General features: G+C 45.8%; 1 protein-coding gene across 1 annotated transcript; it reads left to right on the plus strand.

The window, feature by feature from the left end:
- Positions 1-583: 583 nt before the first annotated feature.
- LOC133113936 (uncharacterized) lies at positions 584-10,581 on the plus strand. Its single transcript, XM_061223097.1, has 8 exons — positions 584-660; positions 4,276-4,470; positions 4,955-5,056; positions 5,273-5,404; positions 6,289-6,432; positions 6,551-6,626; positions 6,960-7,023; positions 10,053-10,581. Exons 1-8 carry the CDS (start codon positions 588-590, stop codon positions 10,320-10,322), a joined length of 1,056 nt encoding a protein of 351 aa, XP_061079081.1. The 5' UTR covers positions 584-587; the 3' UTR covers positions 10,323-10,581.
- The last annotated feature ends 2,509 nt before the right edge of the window (positions 10,582-13,090 follow it).

Below are 13,090 nucleotides of genomic sequence, written 5' to 3' on the forward strand. Positions count from 1 at the left end.
ACAAAATGTGCCACTGTCCAAATACTTACAGTCTGCATTGTATTTCTCATGTTCTTCCTCAACAGTCTGTGAAAACACATTTCTGGCAACTCTGCCTCCTACACTTGTGTGGGAATAGAATAATAATAATTAATAATTCCTTGCATTTATATAGCACTTTCCTCATGCTCTCATGCTCAACAAAGTGCTTTCCAGTGATGAGGGGGAAGCCACCACCACCGATTTGTAGCACCCACCTGCGTGATGCAACGGTGGCCATTTTGCACCAGAAGGCTCACCACACATCACAGGGAGGAGAGAATTATTTAGCCAGTTAAGAATGTTTTTATCCTTAACCCGTGTTTTCTGATTGTCATAAATGTCCCCTTATACCCCCCCCCCCCCCCCCCGCTTCTCCTTAGGTGCCTCCCCTCTCAGTGGCCCGGGGAATGGTGCTGGGTTACCAGGTGACGGTGGAACGTAACCCCGGGAACCAGGCTGTGATGAATCTGTCCGCGGAGGAGCTGGGGGCTGGAGCATATGGGGGAATGTTGGGGGAATGTTGGGGCGCCCGGTGCTTTTACCTCCCCCTATCCCTCCAGGGGGTAATGGGGGGGCACATAACAGCCCACATCTCACAGGGAGCCACAGACCCCGCCCCTTTGGTCCTCCCTGCACCTGGTAGGCCAATAGGATTAATTTGAGAAAATGCGCAGCAGTTTGTCAGGATTGCCCTGTGGGCTCACCACCTGCAGGGGTCGGCATCGGAGTCGGGTGCTTTGACCAATGGGCAGTGGGCAAAGGCGGGGATCCGGGCGAGCTGATCCTCGGCGTCGCAGACTGGTTCTGGGGACGTGGAACGTCACCTCTCTGGTGGGGAAGGAACCGGAGCTAGTGCGGGAGGCGGAGCGGTACCAACTAGATATAGTTGGGCTCACCTCCATGCACAGCACTGGTTCCGGAACCAAACTCCTGGAGAGGGGCTGGACTTTTCTGGAGTTGCTCAGGGTGAGAGGTGCCGGGCAGGTGTGGGGTACTCACAAGCCACTGCCTGAGTGCCACTGTGTTGGAGTTACACCCGGGGAACGAGAGGGTCGCCTCTTTGCGACTACGTGTTGCTGGGGGGAATGCTCTGACTGTCGTTTGTGCTTATGCACCAAACGGCAGGTCAGAGTATCTGGCCTCTTGGAGTCACTAGGCAGCATCCTGGAAAGGGTGCTGCCCAGAGACTCCATAGTTCTGCTGGGCGACTTCAACGCTCATGTGGGCAACGACGGAGAAACCTGGAAGGGAGTGATTGGGAGGAATGGCCTGCCTGATCTTAACCTGAGCGGTGTCTTGCTATTGGACTTCTGTGCTGGTCATGGATTGTCCATAACGAACACCATGTTCGAGCATCGGGTAGCTCATAAGTGTACTTGGTACCAGAGCACCTTCGGCAAAAGATCAATGATCGACTTTGTGGTCGTATACTCAGACCTGCGGCTGTATGTCTTAGACACTCGGGTGAAGAGAGGAGCAGAGCTGTCAACTGATCACCACCTGGTGGCCGGGGAGGCTGCCGGACAGACCCGGTAAACCCAAACGTGTAGTGAGGGTGAGTGTCTGGCGGAGGCCCCCGTCCACGAGGTCTTTAACTCCCACCTCCGGAGAAACTTCTCACGCATCCCGGGGGAGGCTGGGAACATGGAGTCCGAGTGGGCCATCTTCAAAGCCTCCATTGCAGAGGCGGTAAGCAGGAGCTGTGGCCAGAAGGTCATCAGTGCCTGTCGGGGCGGCAACCCAAGAACGAAGGGAGGCCGTCAAACTGAAGTTTTTATTGGCTCACAAAATATAGCTCATATGGCATTAACTGTGTAATTTGTACAAAGCATTAATATGTGCCCACTTCTACTAATGTGCAGAGAGAAGCTCTCTACCAGTGGAAATTTCCACTGAACTGTAGCAACGTGAGCAAATATGTGTCATAGGGCATGAATACCAGTAAGATATCAGAAACATTTGTTTCAAATATCATCACGAGCTTGCAGAAAAACAGGAGCCAACCTAACCACGAAGGAGGGGGCTACACTGGATTGACCCCAGAGGTTAGAATTGTTTCTCTTGGTGCATGTGTTGGCTGCTGACTGGAGGGAGACAGGGACTGTCCCACTCTCCCCAGCAACAGAATGTGTATATAAGCTGTAACAAAGTATAAGGCATGGTTCTCCGCTTTGGAAGCGCTGGACCCAATATGCATATTTTATAAAGCTGTTGAAACTCTCACTTGTGCAGAGGTGTTATTGTGTTGCAGATTTGTATCCAACAGAAGCCTTTCGGCTTTGGCTGGCCCGGGGGTCCCCTGAAGCAGCAGACAGGTACCGGGTGGCCAGAAGGGCTGCGGCTTTGGCAGTCGCTGAAGCAAAAACCCGGGTATAGGAAGAGTTCGGGGAGGCTATGGAGAAGGACTTTTGGTTGGCCTCGAGGAAGTTCTGGCAAACCATTCGACGACTCAGAAAGGGAAAGCAGGGCTTGTCTCAGGCTGTTTTCAGCAGGGGAGGACTGTGGATGTTGTCGGGCGGTGGAAAGAGCACTTTGAGGAGCTCCTGAACCCAAACAACACGTCCTCTGTGGAAGAGGCAGAGCCCAAAGAATCTGCACCTATATCCCTGGCGGAAGTTGTTGAGGTAGTCAAAAAGTTCCTCAGCGGCAAATCGCCGGGTGTGGATGAGGTTCGCCCTGAGATGCTGAAGGCTCTGGACATTGTTGGGCTGTCTTGGCTGACACGCCTCTTCAGTGTCGCATGGAGGTCAGGGACAGTACCTGCAGAGTGGCAGACCGGGGTGGTGGTCCCCATTTTCAAGAATTGGAACACACTCTCCGGGGACCGGAGGGTGTGCTCCAATTATCGGGGTATCACTCTCCTCAGCCTCCCCGGGAAGGTTTAGTCTAGGGTGCTGGAAAGGAGGCTCCAACCGACGGTCGAACCTTGGATTCAAGAGGAATGTGGCTTCCATCCTGGTCGTGGAACAGTGGACCAGTTCTTTTCCTTGGCAGGGTTGCTGGCAGGGTCATGGGAGTTTGCCCATCCAGTCCGCATGTGCTTTGTGGACTTGGAGAAGGCTTTCGACCGTGTCCCCCGGGGAACCCTGTGGGGGGTACTGCGGGAGTATAGGGTACCGGGGCCATTGTTACGAGCCATCCGGTCCCTGTATAACCAAAGTGAGAGCTGTGTCCGCATCCCCCGCACAAAGTGGGTGTGGGACTCCACCAAGGTTGCACCTTGTCACCGGTCCTGTTTGTGATATTCATGGACAGGATCTCAAGGCGCAGCCGATAAGAGGAGAGTGTCCAGTTTGGTGACCTCAGAATTGCGTCTCGGCTTTTTGCATGGTTCGGCTGGCTTCATTGGACCGTGACCTTCAGCACGCACTGGAGTGTCAGCACCTCCAAGTCCGAGGCTATATGTCTCTGCCGGAAAATGGTGGATTACTCCCTCCGGGTTGGGAACGAGTCATTGCCCCAAGTGAAGGAGTTCAAGTATCTTGGGGTCTTGTTCACAAGTGAGGGTAGAAGGGAGCGTGAGATCGACAGGCGGATCGGTGCAGTGTCAGCGGTAATGCGGGCGTTGCACCGGACCATCGTGGTGAAGAGGGAGCTGAGCCGGAAGGCGAAGCTCTCGATTTACCGGTCAATCTACATCCCAACCCTCACCTATGGTCACAAGCTTTGGGTAGTGACTGAAAGAACGAGATCGCATATACAAGCGGCCAAAATGAGCTTCCTCCGTAGGGTGGCTGGGCTCAACCTTAGAGATAGGGTGAGGAGCTCAGACATCCGGAGGGAGCTCGGAGTAGAGCCACTGCTCCTTCGCATCGAAAGGAGCCAATTGAGGTGGTTCGGGCATCTGGTCAGGATGCCTCCCAGGCGCCTCCCTTTGGAGATTTTCCAGGCTCGTCCAACTGGGCAGAGACCTCGAGGTAGACCCAGAACCCGCTGGAGAGATTATATATCTCTCCTGGCCTGGGAACGCCTTGGGATCTCCCAGGAGGAGCTGGGATGTGTTGCTAGGGGGAGGGACGCTTGGAATACCCAGCTTAGCCTACTGCCACCGCGACTTACCCGACTCCAGATAAGCGGGTGAAAATGGATGGATGGATGGAGTTTGTCAGGATGAATGCTGTATACACTTTTTATTACTTGTCACTTCTAGTATCGCTGCCTGCTGCAAGTCTATGGAAGTGCCTTGAATTGATCAGGTGAGAAAGGCACTCTCTGATTGGCTGAGAGGTACTGAAATGTGCTTCTTTCTCACAGGCCCGCGGATGCTGGTATCAGGTGATTTTGTTGTGGCCAAGGAGGGGCGGAGCTTCAATGTGTCATGGGCCCCACCCTCCCACCTTACTGGGAATGTACAGTATGTGGTTCAGGTTAAGGAGGCAGGAGTCCGTTCAATGCAGGCGTTTAATTGGATAAAATTGAATGGCAGTCAGAGAAGTGTCATTCTAACAGGTGAGTGGCCAGGTTTTGGATATGAATTCTATTCGGTATAAAAATGTTATTCATATCCAGTATACCATTTAGTATGTATTGTATTTGGACAGTGACACATTGATTACAAGGAAATATTGAATAAGATAACTTTATGTTCATTATTTTTGTTCATTACTTTTGGTCCCCTAAAATTGGGGGGCCCATGGTTCACCCAATATGGATGTAAAAACTCAAATTAAAGCTTAAAGTCTGCAATTTAACCACATAGTGATTGTTTTATTTCAACAGTCACTTTTATTTCATTTGTTTGTTTGCTGGAGTAGAGATTAAAGACAACTGTCGCTGGGTTACTGTCCAAATGCTTACAGACTGCACTGTACTTATTAAACCGACCTGAGGGCATAATAGAATATACCAGCCTATGTTGTCAAATGTTCTATTCTCACCCAATGTTACGCAGTAACACTTCCCCTGATTGTTGTGTCTCTGTATCCACCCGCAGGGGACTTCAGGGACTACACCCCATATAATATTTCATTGTTCAGTGTCATTTCCAACCACCGGTGTCTGCTTGGGTCTGCAATCACATACATAGTGCAAAGAGGTGAGGGCCCATACACTGTCTAACTGACTCTCAGAAAATGCTTTAAAGAGAGCTGCAAGTCTTCTGGACTGACATAATTTCCAAATTTGGTTGCTGTTGACTAAAATGTGAAACTGTATTTTGGTGTGTCATATCGTGTATTAATTGGTCATTTTTCCATCACTTCCATCATGTCGAAACTCTCCCCTATCTTCCCTTCTTCACCACAATCCTCAGTTCCTGAAAAAGTGACTGGATTTCAGGTTTCTGAAATCAGCTATTTTGACATCACCCTGACCTGGGAACGCCCCCTGAACCTGAGGAGGGGTGTCACCATCTGGTATCGTTTGGGACAGGGAAAACACACAGGTATTCTATCACACTACAACAGGGCAACCACACAGGTACGCTATCACACTACTACAGGAAAACCATACAGGAAGGCTGTCACATTACATTGGGGTAACTACACAGGTATGCTGTCACATTACAATGGGGTAACTACACAGGTATGCTGTCACATTACAACAGGAAAAACATACAGGTACGCTGTCACATTGCAACAGGGTAACTACACAGGTACACTGTAACATTACAACAGGAAAAACATACAGGTACGCTGTCACATTGCAATAGGGTAACTACACAGGTACGCTGTAACATTGCAACAGGGTAACGACACAGGTACGCTGTAACATTGCAACAGGTTAACTACACAGGTATGCTGTCACATTACAACAGGGTAACTACCCAGGTAAACTGTCACATTACAACAGGAAAAACACACAGCTACCCTGTCCCTTCAGCTGAGGTGTTTAACTGAGGTCCTGACTCACTGCAGCACCCATGGCTCTTTCTTTGAAGGAGTAGGTGTGCTAGATATGTCGCCCTGGTCGAATTCCCAGCACACCTGCTCTCTACATGTATCTACTCAATCATCGCTCCACTACATTTGATTTTCTGCATGCACTATTTCATTCCAGTCCTGATTCCCGGCAATTGCCACCAAGGAGAGTTGGGTTTTGATTTAACCCAGCTAAATGAAGGCAAACGCGTTATTACACTGGCTCAGGACAGTCACACAAGTACACAGTCATCAATTGCGCAGAAACGCACAACTTGTTACACTCAGGGGTGCTAATGCATTTACTGCTAAGGCATTTTGGCTGATAATTGTGTTCCTAAATAATAAGCAGTCATGCACACGTGCGCGAGCACACACACACACACACAAACACTCCATCTTCCCTCAGAGTATAAAGTGAGCAGAGAAAGCTTCCTGATTTCGGGTCTGCAGCCAGGACAGCAGTACGAAGTTTGGATCTGCGCTGAGAATGAAGCTGGACAGGGCAGAAAAACGTTCCTCCGCTTCATGACCCGTTGTGACACCACCAATGGTACAGCCCCCCACCCCAAACATTGCCCACACAGATTCACTGTTAAGAGTCAATACAGTCTGTTTTTTACTCCAGGTCTCACCTTTCCCTCCCTCTGTCACATCGTTTTCTCTTTCAGAATACATTGTCCTCATGGTGTTGCTCTCGACTGTATTGCTGGCCTTAGGGATGATCTACCTATTCTTCAGCGGACGGTAAGAAAGCAGTCGACCTGAATCGCATCAGATCAAATGCCTAATTGTTTTGGATTAAATATGGATAAAATATTAAATATTTTTCTGTGCTCAATTGATCTTGCCTGGTCCATTGAGCCAACCAAGAGGACCAGAAGGTGGGTTTTGCACTTTTTGAGAGTATTTCATAGGTTCCAATACACCAGACAAGCTCAGTAAAGCATAGAAATGTATTTGAATCCAAACAAATGACATATTTGACCCAGGTCTGCATCCCGTATCCTCTCTGGGCACTCAGGTTGCTGTTGACTGTGATGATTCTGTTTCTCTGTGCAAAATGTGTGGTCTACACAGCTTAGAACAGCTGGTCTGCTGTGCCAGAGTGCCTGACCCCAATAACAGTCGACTGTTCCAACAGGTGAGCTTGCGGTCTCACATGTCTGTGTGACTGTTTGATGTCGGCATACTCCAAGACTTTGCCTTAATGACATCAGGGCATTGTTTGACTCCTTACTGAAAATTATTAGTAACAAATGTACAAATGTATTATTTGCGTGTCTGTCGAATGTACTCTTCAATATAATCAATGAATTCAGGAGTGACATTAGACATAGAAGTCACAAAACAGCAGATGATTTTATTTATAGTCTTGCACAGTGCTAGCTAACTGTTAAGTATTGTGAAACGAAAATAGGAGCATTAGGGGGAAGCTATACTAATGTTACTGTAGTGAGCTGTTATACACTGATCCAAGTGATGGGAGCATGTGCCACCATTTTGGCTTGGAGATTTCTCATCAGAAGTGCTTCCCATTGGTCTGGTCTTGGATTGGGTCGGTGTACATGTTTGTGGTCCTGGTTCAAATGTCTCACTGTCATTTTTTGAGAGAACTAACAACAAGACTTTCTGTACTCTTGGGGCCTGATTTACCAAGACATTTTTTCATCTGCAAATCCTTTTGCAAAAGCACACACGAAACCAATAACATGGCTACTGATTGGTCATGCTATTTATTTTGCACCAATCATTGGTTGTGTTACTGGTTTACTTGTGTTAAAAGCATTTTGCTGAAGGTCTTAGTAGAATATGTACATGTGCATGGCTCATTTTGACTGCCTCAAGTCTTCCTCTAAGCCAGATGACATAAAAATGTGTACTCTGAGCTGAATGTGTTGAAATGATTTGACCAAAACAATTATGTTTGTCTCGTTGAACGCATGTTACTATGCTGCAGTCAGCCAATAATGCAACAATTGCTGCTGCTGTTGAGGGCGGTTGAGGGCGGCCTGTAGTAAAGTGGTTAAGTTACATGACTGGGACCCGCAAGGTCGGTGGTTCGATTCCCAGTGTAGCGACAATAAGATCTGCACAGCCGTTGGGCCCTTGTGCAACGCCCTTAACCCTGCATTGCTCCAGGGGAGGATTGTCTTCTGCTTAGTCTAATCAACTGTATGTCGCTCTGGACAAGAGCGTCTGCCGAATGCTATTAATGTAATGAAAACATTTTCCGCAGCTGTACGCCTGCATGCAAATGGAGCAGACCCAGTTTGTGTCAACAGCTTCAACAGAAAATATAACTTAAGGACCCTGTGCAGTCAAAATCATGATTTTAAAATGCTTATTAAATGGGCGGCACGGTGGTACCTCACAACAAGAAGGTCCTGTATTAAGTTTTCATGTTCTGATATGGGGTTTCCTCCGGGTACTGCAGTTTCATTCCACAGTCCAATATACACAGACACACACACACACATATATATATATATATATATATATATATATGTGTGTGTGTGTGTGTGTGTGTGTGTATATATATGTTTACTATATATATATATAATATATATTACTTACACGTTGAAAATTATACTATACAAAAAACTATACAATGCTCAACATTGCCGCCCGGTGGAGTATTTGCTATTGGTGGTTTTGAGACCGCAGTCGTGACGTCCCGAATGCTTCTAATTTGCATTGACCGATTTGCAGTGGCCAAAACACTCGCCCTGTAAGACTATGTAGTGCGCTCCCAAGACCGAAATATCTGGATCAATTATATATATAACAAAATGGTGCAAAGTTAGTAATGTTGAAGGTTACAAAGTTGTGCATTACACATTTTACCCCCAATTCATTGTACAATTACGAAGAGAAGAGAATGGGTTTTGCAAAGACAATGGTTCTAAAGCCAGATGCTGTTCCAACTGTCAATCAAGATACGTTTCGTTTCTCTTTTTACTTTAGGTGTTTTTACTTTCGGTGTTCCGTAAGCATCAGTTTGGGCTAGATGACTTCACCGTTAACCTCATCTCCTCAATGTTTGCTGTCTGGCTGTCGACAACTTTGCTAATGCAGCAATGAGCTGTACTCCATCTAAATAAATCTAACATAAGCTGGCGAGTGTAAAGTTACTTTATTCTCGAGACTGTTATAACGTTACTTAATTGTTCTAAATTGTAGGCTACCGGTATATGATGGTATTACTATTACGTTACAGCTAACGTAATCAAATCAAGACTACAGATCACGTTAGTCACCTCCAAATCTAATTGATGCGGTGACAGGGATATTGAAAAAGTAACAAACAAAACATTGTCCACTGAAGGAGATCGAGGAAATTGGGAATAATTTTTCAATAGCCTCGTCTACAGGCAAGGGAAAGGGAAATTAATAAATAAATTGATGGTAAGTTAGCCTAGCTACAGTGTGGTTCCCGCAGTGTGGTGGGAAGCTGTTGCTAACGAAAGACTACGAACCGGACAGGCTTGTACGGCTCAGCCAAAAGTGTTCCTTCGTCTTATATAGACGATATCAGTTTTTAATGATAATAAACCAGATAAAGGTTTAATAGAGATTTGACTGCGTAACCGAGTGCAAAATTGTAGTAGTAGGCTAGTTGTGCTTCAGGTGCTGTTCGGAACATTGAGCTAATAATGTTCTATAGTTATTGGTCCAATTCACGTGAGTCCAAGTGTTTTAGTTTCTGGGATAGCCAAAAAGCAACCATAATCATAAACCACATTCCTCAGAGAAAAACTACCATTGAACGGACGTTAACTTCTGGTCGAAGCAGCCGCTTCCCCTTGTTCTGTTCGGAACACAGTGAGTCTACCGTTTTAAAATCATTTGGTGTCTGTCTGACCGTTCATGAAGTTTATCTAATAATTAAAATAATTAAAATAATTATCTAATAATGATGGATAAGATAGAAGTCTCATAACTTCCATTAATTACCCAGTAGAAATGAAGAGAACGGGGCTGGATTTGTATTTGAGGGGCAGAGTTGATGATCCGTGTTCTAAGCTGTTTTGAGTCCCCCAACTCTGTCCTCCTCATTGTCTCTACCTCCCTCTCTCTCTCTCTCTCTCTCTCTCTCTCTCTCTCTCTCTCTCTCTCTCTCTCTCTCTCTCTCTCTCTCTCTCTCTCTCTCTCTGTACCTCTATACCACAGTGGGACGAGAATGACTCGATTCGGATGTTTGCCGCGCCTCAGTTGGTTCTGAACCTCTCGGTGGTGGAGGTGGTTGAAAGGGGGTACCTGGTGGACAGCGACAACTGGGAGAGAATGCCTCTGCCCGACGGACAGACGAACGGTCAGGCCAGGGATGGGCAGACAGGTGCAGAGGAACAGGATACTGAGATCGAGGCCCAGTACATTTTCTCAGGGTACGAGACACATTTCATGCCCAACTCCCCTTCAGGTGTAGGCCCGCACCCATAGGGCAAAACAGGGGTGTAAATAAGGGGGCAAATTGTCTCATCAAAAGACTCCATGGGTTTGTAGGTGGACCAATGAGTTTTATACAGATGGTTGACAAAAAATACTAACCACAAGAAATATGCAGATGCAAGGGTGAGGGCGGCATGTAGCGTAGTGCTTAAGATGCATGACTGGGACCCGCAAGGTCAGTGGTTCGATCCCTGGTGTAGCCACAATAAGATCCGCACAGCCGTTGGGTCCTTGAGCAAGGTTCTCTGCACCTCAGTCAGTTCTGAACGTCTCGGTGGTGGAGGTGGTTGAAAGGGGGCCCGTCCCTGCACTGGCCTTAGTAGGATGACCCTGTCAGCCATGTGGATGCATTTCTACAATTCTTTTTGTGCATTGGCACAAAATGTTGATGTCGTTGCCAGTGCCGACAGTGGCGGGTGACGTGCAATTGCCGATGGCATTTCCCAGGGCATGGGAGGGTTCATTGCGACAGGGGTCCATGTATTTCAAAATTGTAAATATTTGGCTGTAGCAGAAGGCAGTTTGTTGGAGAGCGGGACAAGAATGAGTGCCTGCAGGCAACAGTGAAGCATGGTGGAGGTTCCTTGCAAGTTTGGGGCTGCATTTCTGCAAATGAAGTTGGGGATTTGATCAGAATTAATGGTCTCCTCAATGCTCCTCAAGGCAGATACTTATCCATCATGCAATACCATCAGGGAGGCATCTGATTGGCCCCAAATTTCTGCAGCAGGACAACGACCCCAAACATACAGCCAATGTTATTAACAACCATCTTCTGTGTAAAGAAGAACAAGGAGGCCAGGAAGTGATGGTATGGCCCCACAGAGCCCTGATCTCAACATTATCGAGTCTGTCTTGGATTACATGAAGAGACAGAAGCATTTGAGGCTGCCTAAATCCACAGAGAAATTGTGGCTAGAACAACCTACCTGCCGAGTTCCTTCAAAAACTGTGCAAGTATACCTAGAACAATTGATGCTGTTTTGGAGACAAAGGGTGGACACACCAAATATTGATTTGATTTAGATTTTTCTTCTGTTCATTCACTTCTTCTGTTCATGCATTTTGTTAATTGATCAAAATAAACTATTAACATTTCTATTTTTGAAAGCATTCTTATTTCACAGCATTTTTTCACACCTGCCTAAAACTTTTGCACAGGACTGTATATAATATACGTATTTGTAGAATAAATATTAATAGACATGCTCTGGCATAAGCAATGAGGTTTACATTTTTTTATATCAGGTTGATGGTAAAAATTGTGCTCTCAAAGACAGTCAGCATACTGTACTGTATATAGCTGCATATCCATATTTGTCAGCCACTTTCATAATTATTTATATATAGGGCGGCCTGTAGTGTAGTGGTTTAGGTACATGACTGGGAACAGGCTGCACCTGTATCGTCATGTAGACGATAATGTAAATGTGCTGCCCAGTGCTGTCGGCGTGCCCAACGTAAACATTTTTTTGAACATTTCGGACTTTTTGCATTCAGCTACCATTGAACAATATCGTGAGTGCATATTCTGAGAAGTATCTGCAACCGCAGCATGGAGGAACCTGGCTAAAAGACAAATAATATGTTTTCACATACAGACAAAAATACAATTCACAAACATTTTTTAATGTATTTTAAGATGCATTTCCAATGCATGTCAAAATAGGTAAAAATTGGCCATTTCATATATTTCAGTAACGCCTTTCAATCCATCCATCCATCCATTATCTGAACCCGCTTATCCTGATCAGGGTCACAGGGGGGCTGGAGCCTATCCCAGCATACATTGGGCGAAAGGCAGGAATACTCCCTGGACAGGTCGCCAGTCTATCGCAGGACACACACACCATTCACTCACACAGTCATACCTACGGGCAATTTAGACTCTCCAATCAGCCTAACGTGCATGTCTTTGGACTGTGGGAGGAAACCGGAGTACCCGGAGGAAACCCACGCAGACACGGGGAGAACATGCAAACTCCGCACAGAGAGGCCCTGGCCGACGGGGATTCGAACCCAGGACCTCCTTGCTGTGAGGCGGCAGTGCTACCCACTGCACCATCCGTGCCGCCAACGCCTTTCCAATGCATGTGAAATATATAATTATATTTACATTTTCAATATATTTACAAATATAAAATCAAAAAGCCAAAAATGTGATAAACATGGTAAATGAAAGGAAATCCAACAAACTCTTGTTTAAGTAATGTCATGTAAGTTACATTCTTTTTTATAGGGTTTATTTCATCACGGCAGGAATAAAAAAACGCACAGAACTAACACGTTGTAACATGTTGTAAGTATATCTGAAATTTCAGGGAGCAAAATAAATAAGAAATCAAAACTGACACCATAGAGAACTGACACCATACATTATATATATGTATATTTTGTGCAGTATTTTAAGATGAATGTATTTGAAAGTATTTGATACACAGTATCTATAAGGTAACAACCAAGCTGTTTTCCGAACCGCATCAGGAAATATTGAGATAAAAAATAACAAGGTCATGGTCTCCATGTGGAAACAGCTGAGCCTTTCATGTAAAATCTTTGCTTATTGTTATTTTTTTTTTATTATTGAATGATTTTCAAAAACAATACAGTACAAAACAACATAAATTCCAGGGGAATATAAATATGTGGTATATAAATACATTATAAGATTTACAGGCCATAACGATTTATGATGCTTTAAAAAAGGTATTAATGTACTGCTTGAATTAATTTCATAACCCTGTAAAATTAGGTTTCTT

The sequence above is a fragment of the Conger conger genome, chromosome 16 (assembly GCF_963514075.1).
Source record: "Conger conger chromosome 16, fConCon1.1, whole genome shotgun sequence".
NCBI lineage: Eukaryota > Metazoa > Chordata > Actinopteri > Anguilliformes > Congridae > Conger > Conger conger.